Source organism: Vulpes lagopus, chromosome 7 (assembly GCF_018345385.1).
Source record: "Vulpes lagopus strain Blue_001 chromosome 7, ASM1834538v1, whole genome shotgun sequence".
Classification (NCBI taxonomy): domain Eukaryota; kingdom Metazoa; phylum Chordata; class Mammalia; order Carnivora; family Canidae; genus Vulpes; species Vulpes lagopus.
The window spans coordinates 122,944,528-122,968,661 of NC_054830.1; the positions used below are offsets into that span (position 1 = coordinate 122,944,528).

Consider the following 24,134-nt stretch of genomic DNA (forward strand, 5'->3'; position numbering starts at 1 on the left):
TAAGGGATTATGACTGAAGAAAAAAGATCAGAGAGCAACCCATTTCTAATAAGTTTACTAACAAGAAAGAATGTAATAATGAAGGTAGCTGAAAAATGGTTCTTCTCTTCTTGACATTAGAACCAAGTAAGATGAACACATTATACTTGGGTGTTTTCTGGAAAACTGATAATGAAGATAATAGTTTTTCAGTAAAACTCAGTAAGAATTCCCAGAATATTATTAAAACTAGGAAAAAAATTTAGTTTTAAAGAGAAAAAAATAAGTTAAAAATTGAATCCTAGAAAAGATAATCCTAGAATAGATTTAAGATCACAAAATTCAACTTGAAGCATAAAAGAGTAGTTTCTTTAAGAAAAAAACTTAGAGATTTGAATTGTTAAAAATATTAATGTTCTTAATATTTTATTTATTTTTTAAAGATTTTATTTATTTATTCATGAGAGACACACACACACAGAGAAAGAGAGAGAGAGAGAGAGGCAGAGAGAGAAGCGGCCTCCTCGCAGGGAGGCACATACTGTATATTTCATTTATAAGGAAAGTCATTTTTCTTTTTTTCTCACCAGGAAAGTGATTGCTAAGTTTGGTTTGGCTCTGTAGTTGAAACTGATGACCAAGAGATTTTGATCTTCATTTTGTTCTGTTTTCCTCTATGCAAAATAACAATTAATTTTAAGTGGAGGAGTTTAATATAATTTTTAAAAATGTTTATGAAAGTATTAATTGAAACACCTTGTCTTTAAATTTTAACTTGAAGTTTTAAAAGCTACTGTTTTAAAAGTGTATATTTCTAAAGGTTCAGGTGTCCCCATATTATCCTAATTTTTAGTGTAGGATCCTATCCATGCAAAGAGTACTCATACATTAATAATAAAAAACATCTCTTATTATGCTTTTTAAAAGATATAACTGAAAAATCCCTTTAATTTTTTCATGTTTATTTCCTGGTTTAAGAATAAAAAACTACTGATATTTATATAAATAACATCACAAACCTACATAGAAAAATTTCAAGTTCACATATGATGATATGAAACATTATATTAACTTATCTTTATTAACTGTTTAACATACTCTACATATTTCTCATTACATAAAAAAACTATTTTTTTACCTGCATCAGATAATATTCTGTCTTTTCCCAGACTTTTCTTCTCAAGGTTATTCAAAATGAAATCTTCTTGAAAAACATGAAGCAGCTGGGTTTTTCTGCCTTGCTGAATGTAAATAAACACCGACATAAGTTGATTTATATATTATTTACCTAATGCTGAGTGGCCAGAAAAATAATACTTACAAGTTTGGTAATGGGATCTAATGCAATAATACATCCAGGCCTGGCTGTTGACTGTTGACTTACGATGTTAAACACTTCACCAACATATTTCTGTTTTTTTAAAAAAAAATGGACATCTCCTTTATTAAACAGTTAAATTAAAAAATAATAAATATGAAAATTCAGGCATAGTAGATAAATAATAAATAAGTTCAAGTGGGGCTAAATAAATTGACAAGTCTCTTTCGTTATAAACATTCTAGGACTTTACCTTACTATTCATGATGTAGGAATGAATAAGAGTTATGGCTCAGTCAATGTAAACAGCAAAAGCAATGAGTGGTGATTATTAGAGAGAAGAATATTTTACATCTTTAAATGTGAAAGACTGACTTCAATGTCACAGAAATGTTGTAAGAATTAATGCTTTTTAGGCATTAATGTTGAAGTGAGAAAGATGGAGGTAAAGAAACAAGTTGATATTTACATAAATTTACATTTATGTATGCTGATTTCTCAAGCTACTTAATAACCTGACTGCTCTAGTCAAGGTCACATTGTTAAATTCGATCTTCATCACACTTAATCTATGAGCAGCATTTGATTCTACTTATCACTCCCTTCTTGAAATAACTGTCCTCACTTGGATTCCACTATATACCACATTCACCCCACTTTTAGCAATGGGATGCCCCAATGTTCAATCCTACCACTTCTACTTTCTTTCCTTCAGTGATCTCATCCAGCTCCATACCTTTAAATTCATATTGACAGCTACTTATTTTATATCCTCAGATCAGACCCTCTCTCTAGACTATGAGCATAAAGATGAGCATATTAGGTCTGTTGGGTGTTAAACAGTAATCTCAAAATTAACATGTTCAACACCAGGCTCTCAAATCCTCCTGCCCTTAAAAATCAGCCTCTTAGGCTTTCTTCCTAACTCAACTCAAGGTCATTCTCTTCCTCTTTGTGCTCACACACAAACAGGACATCATCCTCTTTTTCTCATACAAGCCCAACATCCAGTCCAATCCTGCCTGTTCCATGTTTGTACCACATCCAGATTTGACAATTCTTCTCATCTTTATCACTACCACTTGCTACCGCTACCGTTCTACATCCCTTTGAGACTCTCCTGGACTACTGTAAAGATTCTTGCATTAGCCTCTATAATGCCACTTCTGCTTCCCATGTCTAATCTATAGAGCAGTCAGATCCTTTCAAAACCTAAGTGAGATCATATCAATCTGTCCTTGTCTCCTTTCTATGTTATTCACAGTAAAAGCCAAAGCCACTTCTGCTTCCCATGTCTAATCTATAGAGCAGTCAGATCCTTTCAAAACCTAAGTGAGATCATATCAATCTGTCCTTGTCTCCTTTCTATGTTATTCACAGTAAAAGCCAAAGTTACCACAATGGCCCAGAATGGCTTGTAAGATCTGGCCAGGCTAATTTTCTAACCTTATCCCTGACTACACTCCACCTCACTTACTCTGTTCCAGCCACAACGTCCTCCTTGCTGCTCCTTTACAAACCAACATGCCCTGACCTCAGGATTTGTGCAATGGCTGTTTCTCTTCATAAAATACTCTTCCTTTAAATATCCATATAGCTAGCTCCTTCATTTCCTTCAGTTCCTTACTCAAATGGTACCCTTTCTATGAGGCTTTTTCTGACCAGCACCTTACTTGGCAGTCCCTTCTGCAACAAGGTTTCTTTTGATAGTATTTATTAATATATTTTTACCTTTTTTTCTATACCCCTTCACTAGAATGTAATCTTATATTTTTGTCTGTACTCTTCATATCTAAATTCCCAGCACTTAAATAATATCTGAAAAATAGAAGGCCCTCAATAAATATACATATTTCTACTATAACACTGTTATATATGTTTTGAAAAACGTTGCATTCTGAAAAACCACACATTAAAAATAACTTAGGGAAAAGACAGGATCGAAGCAGACCACTGACACCTATGCAGTTGTACAGCCAGAGCATTAACAAAAACATTAACCAGTAGCTGAGGAGATGGCCTGAATCCCCTAAACAAGAAGCTTAGTATGGTTGAAGGTTACCTTAGAGGATATTTAAAAATACCAAACTAAGAGTGGAAATACTGGCCTACTGGAGGTGCCAAGACAATACAGATGGTGGGTGGTTATTAGCTGTGCAAAGGAAGAAGTGCCATTTGTCATAAGACAAAGTCTTTGCAATGGTGTTAGGATTCCTAACTGTACTGCAACCAAGCTGAGAGCTTTTTTCTTTTTTGGTTAAGATTAAAATTGTACTGTTACTTCAGCTCCCACTGCCTTAAAAAAAAAAAATGCAGATGAACCAACATAAATTCCACATTTACACTGCCAGTGGTCTTCATTTATCTCTGAGCAAAGAAGCATTAGAGAAACACATATTGTATGACACTAGACTCTATTTTTGGAATGAATGAAAGAAATGGTTTCTTTTTAAAGAAGCTCAGAATCACTGTAATGGTACATTGCAAATGTGAAAAAAAAATAACTAGAAAATATACATCTATTTATTATAAATTATATGCCACAATTCTAGAACATGCCCAAAAAAGTATAAATTAAGTATCGAAAAACATGATGCTATACACTTAATTTTAAAAGCCATTTACTTACAGAAATTTCAGGATTAGAAAGCTCATACAGGAGTTTCTTGGCATCAATAACAGCTTCATATAATCTCAGATACTGTCCATCACTTGCTACAAAGCATGCACTAGGAGAGTTGCAGTATGCACCTAGAAAGTATTTATAAACATATAAAATTTAACCCTTACACAATGATGTCAGAAAATTTTAATTTCTTAAATAAAAATCAGAAAGCTTACCTAGACAGTAACTGGGTATAAGAGTAGGCAGCCACGCCACATTGGAAAATGCAGAAACGTGTAGAGAATTAATCCGGGCAAGCTCAGAAACACCTCCAGAAAAAGACAATGGCCCAACCGGATCAACCCTCCAAAGAATAAGCTCACTATAAACTGCATTGGGATCCTGAAATGTTACGTCAACGCTGCTTTTATTCTGTTGTGCCAATGAACATTCTTCAATATTTACAAGATCATAAGGTTGCTTTTGGGTATCAACATCTGGTGTCCTTAGTGCATTATGGTGTGATGTTGTCAGCAATAATGGTAATACTGAGTGGCAAGCTAAATCATTAAGATGAAAGCGATGACCACAATATCTGGATTTATGAGAAATACTGAGAACTGTAGAAAAAGCAGATTCTTCAGCAAAACTGACCAGCCACTGATTCAGAGAGCCATCAGCATGCTTTGAAATCATCATAACATTAGGAGTAAAAATGCTTAATTTTAAACTATTAGTTGATTTACTGTGGCCAGAAGAGATTAGCATTGATGTAGACCGAGTGAGGCTAGAAGGTTTTTGTTTCCCTTGCTGAATAGCCAAGTCAACGTTCTTGGTGCAGGCATACATCACTATGCTTTTACAGAGAGAGTTCGCATCACCTGTGGGAAAAGCTACAGGAATTCTGGAAACAAAGGACACCTGGAATTAAGAAAGCAAGCATTAGAACATATGAAACAATACAAAGTAGTGTTACAAAACAGTACCCACATTTAACAAGAAGCATCTCTCCAGAGATCATAGTAATAGTACCTGGACTTGGCGAAACATACCAGGCTGGTATTCGTCCAGCCAATCCACATGCCAAACCAGCAAAGAGCCATCCATGGGATGAATACTGAATAACATGTCTGCATTTTTACTCCATTCAGACAAAAGTACTTCAATCTGATGATCAATGGCAGCTGATGGTAATGGTACAAAACTTGAATTTGGTACTACTTTATCACTGCCCAATTCCTTCTTTTCATGATTTATTTTCAGATCATCCACACCATCATCCATTTCTATAAGCAAAAGAATTCATGAACCAAGTATATACAAACTATTAAGAAAGACCTTTGTAAATGCATTCAAGATGAAAAACATAAGTTTTCATATAAACAAGAAATTGGCTCCCCTTTAAAAATAACTTTGCTCGAGGAACATAAGTCCACTAGAGTTAACACAGCAGTCAGAGGGCCTATAGGACTGAGTCCTATATTAAATGGTAGAGGACTAATACTGGACTGAGAATAGATAAACTGGTTGTACCACAATTTTCTCAGAGGTAAAAAATACTTCCCTGGAACTTAGTTTTTCTCAATGAAAAAATCAGAATTGGGTCTACAACTCTGGGGTGACTTATTCAAATATATTATTGGAATGTAATTTGTACTTTCTTCATAATATCAGATTTTTAAAAACCTGAGTCTGCTATACTAGCAATGCTCTAGGTATATGCACTTACAACTGATATGACATCTTAAGGAAACTATTTTAAAGGAATACATTTACAGTATCAAATTTCCAGATTTCCTTCCATATATAGGTAATTAATTTTTAACAAGCTCCCAGATCATGTCAATGTTATTAGGCCACAAATAGTCCTTTAAGTAGTAAGGCCTAGGGGCTGACAGAAGATAAGTATAGAGAATCCTGAGTCTGTATCATCCAGTAAAAGAAGGTCACCTGGAACAGGAATACCAACACTGGATTATTAAATTAAATGAGCTAGTCTGAAGTTGTATTAAGCCACTGAAAATTTACATTTCTGATGATAGCTAGTGTTACTCTAATATAAAAATCTTGGCTATTTTCAATAAAACTTAACATTTTTCATCCTTCTTAAAGCTTTACCTTCATCAGATTTTACATCTGCCTGATTAGAGTCTTCTACACTGGCCTCAGAAGATGGTTGTTCAAAACTTTTTCTAAGTTGCTGTAAAAAGACTTCCATGGACAAAGTAAAATGCAATTCTTTATTGTTCAGCCAATGTACCACAAAAGGCCCACTCTTCTCATTATTTTCACTTAGACTTAGAGATGTGATAGAAGGAAGAAGTGGAATGTCTATAAGGAACAACAAAACACACACACAATTAATATTTCTATCATTCTAACATACAAAACATTCACATCTCATATTTTTACTACTGTTAAATTTATTCTTAAACCTCTGTACTAAAAAAAAAAAAAAAAAAAACCTCTGTACTAGATTTTAAATAAGACTCCCCCCCAAAATAAATAAATAAATAAATAAATAAATAAATAAATAAATAAATAAATAAATAAAATAAGACTCCCAACATGTTTGCCAAGATTATTATTAATGATAACAGCTTTAAAAGTGGTAAATTTAACATAACTATTATTAAGGAAAACAATTATATATTCTCGGTCATAGAACATAGTTTATGTATACATACAGATATTTTCTTTAGTTCAAAAAAATTCTCATTAAGAAAATCTATAATTTGTAGACATATTAAGAGGAAAGTTTCCTTAAAAATGGCTCCAAGAGGGGATCCCTGGGTGGCTCAGCAGTTTAGCACCTGCCTTCGGCCCAGGGCGTAGTCCTGGAGTCCCTAGATCAAGTCCCACATCGGGCTCCCTATGTGGAGCCTGTTTCTCCCTCTGCCTGTGTCTCTGCCTCTCTCTCGCTCTTTGTGTCTCTCATGAATAAATAAATAAAATCTTAAAAAAAAAAAAATGTCTCCAAGAAAACTGCCATCAATATGTCAAAGGAATAAGTGATTTATCCAATTTTAACAACTTTTTAACTTAACTTATAAAATGAGCTACCTATCTAACTCTAAGCTATATAGATAATGCCGATTTATTAGCACCAAGATTCAAGTTGGAAAGTAGAAACTAAGATTCCCGTCTTACACTCAAGGAAGGCATTCAAGACAAAAACAAACTAAAAAAAAATTCTTTCTTGGTATTACTTTTCATCTAGTTGCTAAATTAAGTATACTGAAGACAAATTCAGAGTAAATTGTGGCAAATGAAAATCCCTAATAGAAAGGTGAAGAAAAGTTTGTCTATCATCTTAAATCAAATCTAAATCTAGATCATGCTGGTATCTGCTGAACAGTAAAGGCTAGAATGGATTCAGGGAAGGTAAATTATTTCACAGAACAAATTTATTGATTTTTTTAAAGGAGAAGAAAAGTAATTTAATTACCTGTTTGAACAATGTATCAATTATTAGTCACCAATGAAAACAGAATTATAGGGGATGAATGATAAAGGAAAGAAGAACCTTCCTCCTATCCCTTCTATGGGGGGCAAGAATTGATAGATATATTCAATCCAATCCAAGAGCTGTTTATAAATGTATACTTATTACTATATAGTTATTTGATTTTTATCTATCCTCTGCTTAATGCAACATTTCAAGAGAGCAAGTTTCCAACACTATTATACCTTCAGCTCCTACCACTATTTCTAGTTGCTATATGGCACAGACTTTTTTTTAGTAAAGTCTTTCCAACACTATTATACCTTCAGCTCCTACCACTATTTCTAGTTGCTATATGGCACAGACTTTTTAGTAAAAGTTTTGAGGGACTGTACTGCCACCCTATTATGGATATACATTAGTTCCAGGGAATCAGACAGTGCCCTCAAGAATCCTATTAAGTATGATTTTCTAATTTTCGAGTTACAATCAACACAAAAGAGATCAGCAACGCCCCTAGGAGACCACAGACCTAGCTGTTAAATATGCAAGGAGAGGCTAATGTAGGCTTTTAGCAGCAGCATTCTTCGTTAAAGGAACTTTACATTTCTTCTATCTCTGGACCTCAAAGAATTTCATTAAAGCCATTTTTTTTATGAGAGATCTTCAGGGAGAGGATATAAGAACTAGAATGAAAAGAAGTGTTCTCATGAGCTCCTCTCTTATATCTATTTCTATTGATGGGCAATTAAGTGAAGATCTGAGAATTTAGCCTTGAATAAGAAACACACCACCAAGAAAGGTCATTCCAAATGGTCTAACTTAGGGAAAGGAGATATCCATAGTGTCTAGTCTAGCTGCTAGTATTATTTTGCTTTGATTTGTTCTACATATATGAATTTTCCTTAAGGACTTATTATCTAAAGAAAAATTTTAGAGTTTTCTTTATTGGAAGGTCATCAAAGTACATACTACTTTGGAATTTAGGGTTTATTTTTTTGTAACCTCTCAGCCTTTTCCATTAAAGGTAAGAATCCAAGCTTTCTTTATTTTCAAAAAGGCTGTCCTTCCTTCAGAAGAGTTTCACAACTAATCCAGTAGTCTCAGAGCTGCCTCTGGGTGTTACTGCCAGTATATGTTTTTTGATAAAGGTAATGGTATTTTCCCAAGCTCATAGAATGCTTTAATAAAAATAGTTCAATATAATCCCCTTTCATTTTCCTGGATCATGGATTCTTTTAGAGCTGGGACTGTTGTTAATCAAATAAAAGCACTCTTCATTCCTACTGGAAGTATCTCTATCCTTAACTTACCAGAATATTTCTCATTTTGATTCTGGTAACTAATGAACCACTTTTATTGCTATGTTTCCTTGAAAAATATAATAATACTACAAATCCAGTACTACAAACCTGTTTTCATGTCATATGACATGAACATAGATCATGCTTTCTTTTGTTTTTTTTTTAAGATTTTATTTATTTATTCATGAGAGACACACACACACACAGAGGCAGAGACACAGGCTGAGGGAGAAGCAGGCTCCATGCAGGAAGCCTGACGTGGGACTCAATCCCAGGTCTCCAGGATCACACCCTGGGTTGAAGGTGGCGTTAAACCGCTGAGCCACCCGGGCTGCCCAGATTATGTTTATTTTATGCATAAGAATATCTCCAAATATACAAAAACTCAATAGTGGTTATCTATGGGGGAAAAACTAGAGTGGGCAATATTCACTTTATGTGAATATTGACAAATGTGGTCTCATATTTGACTACTGAGATACGTTTCTTAATTCTTCCAGTTATAACTTCTACATATTTCTGCCCTATTTCTAGAAGTTCTCCTAAGATCAAGCATTAGACACATGGTTTTAACAACTATACTATAGTTATAAAATACTATTCTGTGATGTTAACCTGTTAAGTATTGACTCCAATCTCAACTTTTGAATAAACTAATTAAGAATCACAATGATTGAATAAGATCTTAATCACAAACCAAATCATAGCTTTAAAAAGCAAACAAGTAAACAAAAACCTATGTTTGTATAATTAGTGAGCTGGCTATAATGAAAAGTTAGATAAGCAAGTCACCTTCAATTTTTTACTTATTCAGAACTAGAAGGAAAACATACTTGTTATAAAATTAATTTAGTTAATCAAGAACAGTTTTTGAACAGTGTTCTATTTACCTGTGGCTGGGTTGATGCTGGCTGCAATATGAAAGTGGCAGAGTGCATTGGCATGCAGTGGAGCATTCCTGTGGACATGATGAGGGTCCTGCTGGTGTGGCAGGTATCCAGTATGTGCTACAAGAGCAAGTGATGTCCTCCGACCTCTGCGAAAATGTCTCAGATTTACCTGTATGAATAAAAACAAAGTAAATAATGGCTATAATATCATAAGCATTTATATATATGTGTGTGTGTAGATATACATGTTACACAACTGATTGCTAGACATCATTCTTTCATTTGTCTATTTTAATTAATTTTTAATTCCAATATAATTAACAGCATTATATTAGTTTGAGGTGTACAATATAGTGAGATTCAACAATTTTAAACATTACCCAGTCCTCAGCATGATGAGTATACTCTTAACCTCTTCCACCTATTTTACCCATCCTCCCACCCACCTCCCCTCTGGTAACCATGTTATTTTTTGTCTTTGTCCATTTCTTTTGTTTCTTAAATTCCACATACTTGTGAAAGCATATATTTGCCTTTCTCTTATTTCATCTATACCCTATTTCAAATGAGTTTATGTGTACATACATCTTTCAGTTCTTTTGTGCGGCAAATTTGAAATCTGAAAAATAAGCTTAGAACTAAATTATTTTAACTTCTTTTAACCATCACACAACACTTTGCAATTTTTATTTGGTTTATTTTCTGATAATTAATTAATTTTACATACTTAAGTATAGAGCAATGTGTCTGTGGATAAGGATGTCTCTATGTATATTGTTCCCTTTATATCCAGAGTTTACCCCCTATGACCATAAAGCATTAAACAATATTGTTGGTATACACTAGGATATTTCAAATATCATAGCTAATTTGCAGTTTTTTTTACAAAGATCACTTTGTTCCATAAGACAGAGTGCGGATATTTGTTATCTTCATCTTTCATATGATAAAATAATTTCTACAGAATGCAAGGTCACTAAAACATAGAACAAGAGTCTTCATTCCTAATCAAGAACCTCTTTCAGCTATTATTCACATAATCATTCTATCGTTGTTAAGTTTCCAGGCAATATATACTTAATTATATTCTGAGCCTGAGAATACTCTCCAAATTTGACAAATAGTTGTTCTATAATCATACAAAGCATTCAAAGACAAATCACTTTTAGATCATTTTCTGTTTTCAATAACAAGAAAGTAAGGATCTGTATTACTAGTCTATATTCAGTTAATCTAAACATTAAAAATTTACTTTTACTTTCCACACTAATCAGTAAAATAAATGCTTCAAGGGGCACCTGAGTGGCTCAGTCGGTTGACCAACAGACTCTTGATTTCAGCTCAGGTCATGATCTCAGGTCATGAGATAGAGCCCCATGTTGGGCTCCATGCTGGGTGTGGAGCTTGCTTGGGATTCTCTCCCCTTCCCTCTGTACCCTGCCCAACCATGCTCTTGCTTTCTCCAACCCTCCCCAACCCACCCCCGCCAAAAACAGAAAAAAAAAAACAAAAAACAAAAAACAAAGCAAAACAAAACAAAAAAACAAAGCAAAACAAAAGACTAAAGATAACAAATGTAGACCAGAATCTAATAAACTGTTCTAATCATTCCTGTAATTATGACGGGACAAATCCCTTCAACCTCTAAACAAAAAATATCAATTATTTTTATAGTCAAATCCTTGCATTTTCAGATTTTCATTTGTTATTTTAGCTAAGTTAAATGTAATCTGTTTTTATCATCAGTTAAACTAAGATTAACTTCATAATTATAAGTAGTTTCTTAAATACTTTTTCTTTCTTAAATACTTTAGAACCAAATAAAATAGAAAGTTTTCTGAGAACTATTTTCCTAATATATGTATTTTTTTCATAACTAACCATATGACTTAAATATTAATTAAGATGAAGGTTACAAAAAAAGGCAATGTACAAAAGGTTTTAAAACTTGTAGGAAATAACATCTAACAAAACCACTTACATCTAAAGCATTCTGAACTCGTTCTTTACTGGAAGTATTTCTTTTGAAGTTATTTGTTAAATTAATTGGTTCGGCCCAATGGCTGCAGTCACCTCCATATAGCAAACAATCATTTGGTAAAAATGTCTCTACCCAAAGGCGACATACATTATCTTTGCAGCAAGTCAACAGTACATTACATACAGAAGCCCTGAGGAATAAAGAAGATTTTATAGACAAAAATATAAATTTCACATACTATAGCATTCTACACAGTGTTTCTGTAATTATTTAAATGCACAAAACAAAGGTACCAATGAAGAAAATGTCAATATACATTTATATAATGCATTAGTCAAAACCATGAAAATTGAGTGCGTATTTGATTTCATCACAGCAAATACCTGCTACCCCATTTCTTTTCTACCTAGAATTTGGTGGTTCTTGTTTTAAGAATCTAAGATTCTTCTTATAGCCAAAGAGCAAAGACTGAGACAATACCATAATCCTCAATAAGGAAAAAACTTACATCTTCTTTTAAAATTTCTCTGTTTTATTCAGTGGATGGTTACCATTTGAATTCTTTCATAATGCTTCATGTTGATGTTCTGTAAAGCTACAGGTACACTTGTCAGTAATAAGCTACACTATTTATTTAGTACATTTTTTTCTCTGTTTAATTAACATCTGCAAAAAGCAGTGAGAACATAAATAGAAAAAAAACATGATAAAATAATTACCAGCAACTTCCTTCCTTACTCTCAACTTTCAGTGAATTCACTGTCTTTCCAGTCACAAAATAAAAGCAAAACCAATTTTATACAAATTAATAAACCCATCAGTGTGAGGAGCTCAAAGGTTGAATCCTCATCATCAAAGACTACCTTTTATTGGGTAACTCATCAAAAAAAAAAAAAAAGAAAAGAAAAAGGAAAGAAAGAAAAAGAAGTCACAATATCCTGTAGTAGACACATATTCAAACATCTAAGATTACAAAAGAACAATCAGGACAAGGCTTCTACCAAGTACCTCAGTAAGTCAAAGAAAAGTAAAAAGGAAATCAAAATATTCTGCAGCAGTCACTTTGTTAAACTTATCTGCTTTTTTTAAAAAAAAGAACTCTCACAAAGGGGAAGAAAAAGGAAACCAGCACATTTTGCATGGGTTGCTCTCCCCTTCAACTCCCCCCCACTTCTCTCACCTCCCTCCCCTCTCCTCTGCCTACTCCCAAGCCTTTCCCCCTTTCCATCCACTCTCTGAGCCTCCTTCCCTCAGCCCTCACCCCTCAGGCACTCTCTGCTTCTCAGCCTCTCCACACCACCCTCCCTTTCCAACTCTCCCCAATTGCTAGTGCCCCTCCTTCTTTCCTTTCTAAATCCTGTTTCTCCCTCCTTTCCCCACCCTTATGTCTCTCCCTACTTCTTCATTTTTTCTGTCCCCTTCTGACTTCCTACCTCCTTCCTTTTCTCTGTGTCTCTCTAGCACATTCACATAGACACAGGCAGTGACAATGAGATTAAAGGTAGGCCATCAGAAAACAAGAAAATACATCAAAAGGCAATACGGAAAGCTAAAGGTTCACAGTGTCCATCCTGGAACCGGCAGAATGGGCAGACTTATGAAAGAAGAGCAGAAGGCAGTAGACAGAGGGACTGAAGAGAGAGCAATCAGAAGAGGCATAAGAACTTAGGCAAAAGCAAAAAAAAACAAAAAAAAAAACAAAAAACAAACAAAAAACCAAGCAAGAAAGATGCACAGCTCAGAAGCCTGGAGAGGGCTTTGATCTGGGAGCATGGGTGGCTCCAGGTGACTCTCTTCAGGATAGTAGGCCTTACAGACAAGCAGCACAAATTGCTGGCAGGTAATATAAGGAGAGGATGGAAGGAATACCCTGCTCTGTCTGAGGCATTTCTCTGGCAATACCTCCCTGCGCCACTTGTTATCAGGGTACCCTATTTTCTCTTCAATGGCATATCCTATTTAGGTATAACTGCTCCCTCCCTCAAAAAAAAAGTATAACCCTATGAAAGACAACCACGTGATGGGTAAGTGTCTGCAACACCTGTTCTACTCTGATATAACACGCTAAGACAGTTTTAAAACTAGCTGTCTACAGCAAACTTTTCAGATGTTTTGAGGAGGGTACAACAAAACTCCCCACTTATCCTACATTCATCAGTGTTTAATTAGTGAAGAAGTATATGCTCATTACAAACACGCATTCTTCTCTCTTCAGCCAGCAGTACCCTTGCATAAAGTATTACCATTTGGCTAATAGTTTAATTTTATGTGAAAAACAAAGCACCTGTATGGCCCAGTGAAGATGCCATATCAGAAAGAGCAACAGTTTTTATTTTGATGTAATCTCTGTCATTATCATGAGAAAGGGTCAGCCTTCCCACCATATACCTGCAGCTGGTAAAGCAAAAGTGAAACCTAGAAGAGCTCCAGGAGATTAGTTAGTTCTTAAATGACATGCACTAAGACGAAAATTCTTGAGACCTCTAAAGGATACCATAACAGGGAAGCCTGGGTGGTTCAGTGGTCCTGAACCTTTGGCTCAGGTCACGATCCCAGGGTCCTGGGACTGAGCTCCACATCAGGATCCCCGCAGGGAGCCTGCTTCTCTCTCTACCTGTGTCTCTTCCTCTCTCTGTCTCTCATGAATAGATAAATATTAAAATAAAATAAAATAAAATAAAATAAAATAAAATAAAATAAAATAAAATAAAATAAAATAAAAAATAAAAGATATCATAACAGAAAATTCTAATTCTATTCCACTGTTCCTTATACTGCAGAATTTAGTTGGCAAAGATAAAATGAACACAGGCAGAAACAAAAATTGGTATGTCTCACCGGTGTTATCAGGCATTTGTAATGGCCCAGTGTAAGGCACCTGCCTCTGCTCTACTGTGGTCACTTGTAGTAACACTGAGTGAACTAGGTCAGGAACAGATGTGACTGTCCTCTCTCAAAAGATACAATTCATAAATCTCTTTTTTAGTATTCTTGTGGTCTAACCATGTGCCAACGAAAACACTTGGATGTATCAGAAGAAATCAACCTCTGAAATGATGTAATCTTCACCGTTTCCAGTGACAATTACTTCTTTTGGGGCCATTTATAACTTTTAAAAGGAAAATTAACATATGCCATGGCTCATTATATTCTAAATAGATTTTTATATATGTGGGCCATGGTCTCTGGGGGACTGGAGCAATAGTTCTCAAAGTGAAGCAGGCTTTTGCTAACAGATTGTCCGCACCACTCTCCCCTAACCCAAAGACTCCAGCACATCCTCCTAACAACAGAACCATTACTGTCCTGCTTCTATGCTTTATTAGACTGGAAGGCTGGAGTAGGAAGAATAGTACCTACTGTACTAAAAAAGCTAAAAAAAAATCAGGTATAACAATGATAGAAAAACATCTTTCTACATTTGTCTAAACCCATATAGTGCACAAACAACATCAAGAGTGAACCATAATCTAAAATATGGACTTTAGGTGATAATGTGTTGACACAGATTTATCAATAATAACAAATATACCACTCTGGGGGAGACTATGCATGTGTTAGTGCAAGGGATATATGGAAAATATCTCTACCTTGCCCTCAATTTTGCTGTGAACCTTAAACTACTCTTTAAAAATCAGTTGTAATATACATTTTTTTAAAAATTTGCATATACTCTGCTGGCTCAAAAGAACAAAACTAAAGTCAACAAACAATTCAGGTATCCTACCGAAGATCAGTGATAACAGGTTAAGGGAAAAACTATACTGCTCCATGATATGGCCAAACTGAAAATGGCCATGAACAAAAAGTGATTTCTACCCATGCTGAAGAAATAGGTCTCTGTACCTTACTAACTATAGGCAAAAATTCAATGGGGTTATCAGGTCTTGCAAGGATCACAGGAAATAAAGGAAATGTCGACAGGTTTGAGGCCTCATGGTATATACTCTCAATAAAGCAGTTTAAAAACAAAAAGGAAACCAGAGGAGATACACAGAGAAGGTACCAGATTAAGGAGTGAAATATGAAAAATTCCACACAAATGGCAATATGAAGAATGACTAGAGATAAAAAACCTGGACACCTAACACAGAGAAGGAAAGATGTACAACTGTCACTTAAAAACATCTAAGATGGAAGTAAAATATCCTTTCACTTCAATTTCTTTTTTTTTTTTTTTTAATTTTTATTTATTTATGATAGTCACACAGAGAGAGAGAGAGGCAGAGATACAGGCAGAGGGAGAAGCAGGCTCCATGCACAGGGAGCCTGACGTGGGATTCGACCCCGGGTCTCCAGGATCGCGCCCTGGGACAAAGGCAGGCGCCAAACCGCTGCGCCACCCAGGGATCCCTCTTTCACTTGAGTGAAAGTGTCTCCTCTGAAACGTCAATCACAGCTGACCCAATGCCAGACATCTGCAGGTCAAGGGCTATCTAATATTATTTAATCTTCCTATAGCTATAGATTCTTAAGGTGAGAAGAACAGTCAATGTCACAATGATGTTCTCTTAATACATAGACAAAATAACTAAATCGCTGACCTAGGCATGTATTTGCTTGTTTTACGCCAGGAAAATCCATTTACAGCTCGAGGATGGGCCAGATATACAAAGGAAAAATCCACTTCTCCTTGGGATTGTTTTTCTGAACTTTTATCCGGAGAGGTAACAGCTGTCCGCCAGTTTTCTACATTATACCATACCTTTAAAAGACAGTCATCCTAATGAAAAGAAAAATAGAAAAACAGCCACATCAGAATTAAATTAAAGATTCAGATAAACAGCAAAGATAAGAATTTTCTCCCCAATCACAGAAATTTAGGGATAGGAGGGATGGTGGGGCACAAAGGACAGAGGAAAAAATCTAATTCTGATACTTTTCTTTCAGCATTCCATAATTGTGCTTTGAGAATTAGGGTGTGTGAATATATATTTTGCAAGGACTAGACCAAGGAAAATGATAATTACCACATAGTATGCTAAAATGGAGCCACTGAGGAAGAATGATAGATGAAGGGTTCACTTTCCCACCTAGCCAAATTTCAAACAAGAAAGTATTACCACCAGCAGGCTTGTGAAGTCTGCTAATTTTTGAAAACAAAAGTTTTCATGAGATATCATATCAATGTTCAAAGAAAATGTTGAAGATGAGATTAATGAGTTAATACCTACTACCATAGGGGGATCCCTGGGTGGCTCAGCGGTTTAGCGCCTGCCTTCAGCCCAGGGCATGGGTGGCTCAGTGGTTTAGCGCCTGCCTTCAGCCCAGGGCGTGATCCTGGAGTCTGGGATCGAGTCCCACATCAGGTTCCCTGCATGGAGCCTGCTTCTCTGAGTCTCTCATTAATAAATAAATAAAATATTTAAAGAAAAATACCTACTACTATATAAAATATTCTAAATACAATTAAAACTGCAGTTCTTAATTTGAGGAGTAAGGGAAAAAGAAGTGGACTAGAACATACAAGGCTCTGCTTTTAAGCTATAATTGCATTCCCACGCTTAAGGTTAATCAGAATCAATAGCCTCACTTCTCTCCTAACAAAAGTTCACTAAGGATTTAGGATACCTCATATCCTCAGTCTACCGAAAGCTATGATCCATGAGAACAATTAACCTCACACAATTAGTGTACATGAACTATTTGGTGAACTAATGATTACAAATAAATAATTTCAAGGAAATATACTCTTCTGACATCAGCAGGTAAAAACATGAAAACAATTAGAAATGTCCTCCTAGAAAGTCTATAAATTATTACACTTGCTCAAAAAGATTAACCACTTGACCAAAATCAAAGTTGGTAAATGGCAGATTTATACCCAGATATATCTTTAAGTCTATGTTTCAATGATATCACATTGCCTTTTAACACAGTAATATTTAGCCAGTTTCTGCTATTTAACATTTTTAATAGAAAATATTTTTGATGTAAATAAAAGGATGAAGCCAGTTCATGTTTTTGATGTTTCAAAATAAATCAATAGCAACAGCATTTTCACAAATTACCTTCCCAGCAGTGGCAAAAAATTCTCCATCTGGTGAAAATTTCATTAAATGAATTTGGGAAGCAGTTCTGTAAATCAAAAAGGTAAGAAACAATTTTTAAGGAAAATCAGAATTCATTATTACTTCTGCAACTTAGCAACTTGCTTCAAACAATGGAAGATTTGTGATAATACAAGTTTCAAACTCAACTTTAAGTATACTTCATAAATATAAAATAAAAAGTATACATTTTAAAATAAATATAAAAATTATTTTTATGTGAAAACACCTACACATAAGAATCATGCAAGGAATGACTGATATTATCACTCTTTAAAGCTCAGGACAAGAGAATCATAGTTCTCATTGCCTTAGAATATGAGAAAGAGATATCATTTTCAAGTTTGGAAATCTAATTTCCAAAGCCATTAGGTAGCTATATTCTAACATATTTTCTTAAGATTTTATTTATTTATTTGACAGAGAGAGAGAGAGAGAGAGAGAGCGCGCACAAGCAGGGTGAGAAGCAGGCAGAGGGAGAGGGAAAGGGAAAAGCAGGCCCCCCACGGAGCAGGGAGTCAGATGCAGGACTCCACCCCAAGACCCTGGGATCAGGACATGAGCTGAAGGCACACACTTAACCAACTGAGCCACCCAGGTGCCCCTACATACATTTTCATGGACAATAAATTAAAAATTTGAAATTAATTCTTTCTTAAGGTAGCATTTACCTAAAGATTATGTGCGCGTTACTGGGGGGACTTGCAAGCATGATGGAGTGAGCCTGCCAGCTTCATCTATACACTTGGTACACACCTTTTTCTTCTTTAAAGAGCTTTGCTCTTGTTCCTTCATTGCCTTCCCTTCTGGCTACCTGTATATGCTGATCTCAAGACAACCCTCTCTACCACTGTTTGTCTTTTCTTCACCCAATTTCATGCTTGGATAGACTGTCTTAAATTTATTTGTAAAGGAGGCCAAAAAGGAATTCTGTCACAGTTCATTCCAAATTAAAAATAACTTCTAGGAAACAAACTGAGGGTTGCTGGAGGGGAGAGGGTTTGGGGGATGAGGTAGCTGGATGATGGACACTAAGGAGGGCACTTGATGTAAATGAGTACTACTGCATGTTACTTGCAACTGATGAATCACTAAATTCTACTTCTGAAACTAATAAAAAATAACTTTTCTTCTGGATTTTAAAAGTAATAAATATGTAATAGAAAGTATGGAAACATACATATGAAAAGAAGAAAATGAAATCATCTAGTTTCACCAATATCACAACACCCATTCCCAGGCAAAACCACTGCCTATATTTTAACACACTGCCTTCCAGACCCATCTCTCCATTCTGTCTACTTTCCGTGGTAGGATATAGGGGAGGAGGAAATGGAAAGTGAGGTCATATATACAATTTGCTTTGTAATACTTACTTTAATGTATGTAACGAACATGTTTTCATATCAATGTGTATAGATCTGCATCATTTTACTGGCTATGCTATTGCATTACAGATATACGCAATGCTTTAAAATAATTTCTTTATTCATTGCTGTTTTCTCATTTTTACTGCTACAAAAAAAGTGGTGCAATGAATATCCTTGTATATGCACTTTTATGCATCTGGTTAATTCTAAAAATATTCTTAAAACAAGTAATTAAAGGTGCCTGATCTCATTGCAATCCTGTCCACGATTGTGACCTTTGGCTCCAGGTCTTCTCAAAATGGCAGCAAAGGCAGTCCTTTTAAAGGGGAAATCAAATCAGTCCTCAATGCTCCCTTGGCTCAATCAAAGTCCTCAAGATTTTCCCAACTCAGAACAAAAGGCAGGAGCTTCACAATAACCTCTGAGCAGACCCCTGATCTTATTCGCTTTGCTCCTGCCACAAGCTAAACACACCCTTACCAGAGAGTCTGCACTTGATGGTTCCCTCTGCTTACAACATGCTTCTCCCAGAGATATGCTCCCTCGCTTCCTTCAGATCTACACCCAAAGTCACCTCCATTCTTCTTCCTCTTACCCTACTTACTTTTCTCTATCTTGATCTAATATGTATAAAAAGTACTTTAAACACATCACAAAATGAATGTGATCAAACTCAAAATTTAAATGTGTTCCAGTTAGTATAATAATCAGCTGCTCTTAAATAGAAACCTGAGTCCCATGGCTTTTCTACTTAACAACCATCTCAAATAAAGAGTATGTCTAGCCCAAGTTACTACTGTAGATTCTGATCTTGATTTAACTTAAGATTCTTCCCCTCTCCCAAAGGCACCAAACACATTTCAAATAACCAGTTCAACCCACAGAAGCCCTGCAGTGAAGGCAATATAACACTGCTGCTCCCCCCTAAACTTACATGAAAGACTCCAGAACAAAGGTTAACTCTTGCTAAAGAATTTACTTTTTGGAAAATCCTATTCCCTTTCCATATGTTAATCCTTTATAAAACCTATGATCCAGCTGACGGGTGCAAAATACATGGAACCAGCTGCTCTGAAACCTCCTTTGAAAACCTTATATATATGAGGTATGCCTTACTCTCACTTTGCTATCTGATATATTTCTTATTACTGTTTCATATAAAACTGACTCAGGAAGAATGCCATTTAACATTCTGTCATACTGGTTTACTGGTTTACAGTCTCTCTCCCTATCTGGTCCCTGCTATATTCCAAGCACCTTTATCACTGCCTGAAACATTTGCTGTATGAATTTGGAGTTAGTCTCTCAAGGGTATAAAAAAAATTAACTCTGTTGATTCATACTTCCAAATTGCTCTACAGAAAAATACCAACCACACTTCCTTATTAACAGACTATAAAAGTACCTGTTCTCTAAACACTCACTAGTAATAGCTATTATCCATCCTCTTCTTTCTGGATATTTTGCATTTCTTGATTTTAAGTGAGGTCCATCAACACCTACTTAATTTGCTATTATTCACATGTACTACCATTTACAATTTATCTCCTCATTGTCCATTTTTGTTTACTATTATCTGTTCTTTTCTAGTTAATTTTCTAGTTAAATTTTAAGTCTTAAAAATTGGAGGCATTAACTCCAAACTGCAAATCTCTCCTTTCAACTTTTCAGTTTCCTTATTTTACAGAAGTTTTTTAAGGATATGGTTGCAACTATTGAGGTTTTTCTTTCCTTTCCTTTCAGTTTCTAGTTCTGGACACCTAGAAAGTCTCTCCCTAATCTAAGGCAGCAGTTTTCATGCAACTGTGATAGAACATAAACATCAAATGCTAAATTTCCTAGTAGCCGCATTTTTAAAAAGTAAAAAGAAACAGGTGATATTATTTTATTTAAGCTAATATATGAAAAATATTATTTCAACATGTAATCAATTAAAAAATTAAGGATATTTTACATTTTTTTTCCTTTGTGTTAAATTCTTGAAATCCAATGTGTATTTTATACTTAAAGCACATTTCAATTCAAACTGGCCATATTTCAAGTGCTCAAAAGTGAGATGTCACTAATTGCTACCATAATGGACATTATAATTCTATATTATTAAAATTCACCTGTATTTTCCTTTAGCATCATTTCATTGTATAGAAATTCAATGTTTCCTTCTTCTGACACTTATTGTGGGGTGAGACTCTAATTTCATTTTCTTCTCCACAGAGCTATCAAGTTTGCCTCATGATATAAAATGACACCTTACATATTGAATCTCCCTGGGTACTTCATCTAATCCTGGACTCTAATCTGTTCCTACATCAAAAACAAACCACTTGACCAGCTCTGGCTTTAGAACTCATTTTAGTATGTTATCTTCATTCCTTTATTTCTTTCAATTTCCCTGATTTTCTCATATTTAACTTTTAAGAGTTTAAAACTATGCTCAAAAGTAGAAATTCCAATGGAATTTTGACAGGGATTATGTTCAATACATAAAGTAACTTTGGAAAAAGACACTTCTTCACAATAGGAAAACTTCCAGTTAAAAGCATGGAAAATGTATGTCTCCTTTTGTATAACTTAGCAAGTTTCTATTTAATGATAATCATATAGGCTTAACAAATTTCTTATGTTTCTTTCTAGGTGTTTTATTCAACAATTAAAAAAACTGGATCTGTAGAACATGGGAAACAGTGCATTCTCTGTATATAATAAAAGACCTGTCACAGAATAAAAAATCAATACTTATGTTAGTGTAGTTTTACACAAACTAAAATGCATTTATAAAAAAACCCACATGAACAGGTTTATCACTTCAATCCCCTAATAAATTGCTTACTTGCAATGCCAAATGCATCTCCAGTCCCCCAAATTAAGGTCTGTTTTATCTGGATTTTCATCTTCAGATGGTTTCTCCAAGTTAGCATTGTACCACAGTTGCAAACAGCTAGAACCAGTTAAAAGACGATTGCCTAAAAATAGATATATATTAACAATTTATTATTTAAAAGTATTTAATTAAGTCACATGGTCAAGAGTTTCATATAATACTACAAAAATAGCACAACTTCTATAAAAAGTTAAATAAAAAGATTTGTTGGGGGAGGCTGTGTTTTAATTTTGTTGAAGCAGCTAGAGAAAAAGAGAATAGATCATACAATCTCTCATTTAACAAACATTTAACGAGCATCTTCTCTGTACCAGGCGCTGTCCTAGCCATTGAGGAGGATACGATGACAAATGAAGCACTGTCCTTTTCCATGACGACTTCATGTTCTCGTAGAGACATATTGTAGAGAGACATGAAGTCATGCAAGTTCAAATATATTCCCAAGAATGATTCATACTCTGGTTTATGGTTACGGATAAGGTACACAATAGACTTGGAAAAAGAAATAAGGGTGGAAAATTTCTGGGGTCAGACTGCAAAGCACTTTCAAAATTTACATGGAACTTGGACCTTGTTTTAGGTAGGTGGGAGTTTTAAGTGTGTGGGGGTTACATAAGTGGATCTGTATTTTAGAACAGGAGTCTGAACTGGAATGGGGGGACGTCAACAGATGGGCTTGAAGAGACCTCTTAAGATAATACACAAAAGTTATCTGTATAGTATGTACAGTTTTCTAGAGAGGTAATCCTTAAGTTTCATCATGCTTTCAAAGGCTCCAGTACACAAAGAAAGGCAAAGATTCTTTTTAAAAAACAAGACTAGAGATAGATTAGGGAAAACAAAAACACAGGGAAACACGGTTAGCTAACTATAATAAACAAAGGAAATCATGAGGATCTGAATCAAATACTGAAGTAAGAAGGAAGGATTTGAAAGCCATTTCAAAAGCAGAATTTTCAAGGCTTAACACCAACTAAAAAACAGGAGATACAAAAGGTTTCAAGGACAGATCCCAATTTATGACTTGCATAACTGAGAAGAAGGCTATTGTCCAGACAAAAAGGAGAAAGGAAGGGACACAATTGTGGCCAAAAAGTTGAAAATAAGTAAGGCATTCACTTTGGCAAATAAGGACTGTGGATTTGTGTCACTCTGGAAAGATTACCTTATTTCAAAAGGAAAGTGGGTCTGGGACAAAACACTGACTATCGATCAGAAATCTCTGTGTCTAAATCCCAAATAAGTCACTTAATTAGTCATGTGAATTTGATCTAGTTGGACGAACTTTGAGCCTCAATTTTCTTCTCACTTGTAAAATCAGACATATGTAGAGTTGTTCTAATGATTAGTTATAATATGTATAATCCATCTAGCATAGGGTAGGCACTTAGCAGAAGCTCAATAAATTGCAGCAACTAGATAGAAAATTTCATAAACAAATAAAAACAGCCTAGAAAGCACCAATGAGACATTCCACGTACATATAGTTAGACACAAGTTTTCTTTTTAAAATTGAGATATAACATATATAACAATTTATTCATTTCAGGTGTACAACATAATGATCCAATATTTGCATATACTGTAAACTGGTCAGCATAGTAAATCTAGTTAACATCCATCATCACACATTGGTTATAATTTTTCTCTTGTGATGTAAGAACTTTTAAGAGCTACTCTCTTAACAACTTTCAAATATACAATTCAGTATTGTTACCCATGGTACGGTCACTATGCTGGATACTACATCCCCAGGACTTATTTATAACTGGAAATTTGTACCTGTTGACCCTCTCTTCACGTATTTCATCCACCCCTCACTCCTGCCTCTGGCAACTGCCAACCTCACCTCTGTATTTATTTCAGTTTTTACACACATTCTTAAACATAAACTGAAGCTGAAATTAAGGTATACCATGAAGGATTAAGAAATTAATATAGAATACCAAGTACTTAATCCCAGTTATGAAATGATACAAAAATAGCTAAGGTATGGTACAGTATGTTGACTTGAACACAAACGGCGGAGGTATGAATATTAAAGTAGAGAAAAAAAGCATAGAAAGTCTTAAAGAGAAAAATCTTACGATTTAAGCCATATGCAATAGTGGATCTGGAGAAAACACAAAGGCACTAGAGTCAATTTAGTAGCATCATCTGAAAAAATTTCTTTATATCCCAATACCTGGCATATAGTTAAATAAGTATTGATCAAAACCAGAATACTAATACTTCTCTTAAAATATTTAAAATCTGTTTATAGATAAAGTTCACTTGGAAAAATAATATGGTAATTGTTTCAAAATATTAC

General features: G+C 34.8%; 1 protein-coding gene across 6 annotated transcripts in view; it reads right to left on the bottom strand.

Annotated features, from left to right (window-relative positions):
- The window catches only part of DMXL1 (Dmx like 1), a 125,268-nt gene that overhangs the window by 77,642 nt on the left and 23,492 nt on the right, over positions 1 to 24,134 (bottom strand). For all 6 annotated transcript variants that reach the window (XM_041761055.1, XM_041761054.1, XM_041761052.1 and 3 more), the window contains exons 5-15: positions 21,773 to 21,905; positions 17,534 to 17,600; positions 16,067 to 16,245; positions 11,523 to 11,712; positions 9,542 to 9,710; positions 6,021 to 6,233; positions 4,935 to 5,188; positions 4,139 to 4,823; positions 3,927 to 4,048; positions 1,301 to 1,390; positions 1,118 to 1,220 (exon numbers count right to left, since the gene is read on the bottom strand). In XM_041761055.1, coding sequence (XP_041616989.1) covers positions 1,118 to 1,220; positions 1,301 to 1,390; positions 3,927 to 4,048; positions 4,139 to 4,823; positions 4,935 to 5,188; positions 6,021 to 6,233; positions 9,542 to 9,710; positions 11,523 to 11,712; positions 16,067 to 16,245; positions 17,534 to 17,600; positions 21,773 to 21,905 — 2,205 coding nt within the window. The remainder of the gene's footprint in view (positions 1 to 1,117; positions 1,221 to 1,300; positions 1,391 to 3,926; positions 4,049 to 4,138; positions 4,824 to 4,934; positions 5,189 to 6,020; positions 6,234 to 9,541; positions 9,711 to 11,522; positions 11,713 to 16,066; positions 16,246 to 17,533; positions 17,601 to 21,772; positions 21,906 to 24,134) is intronic.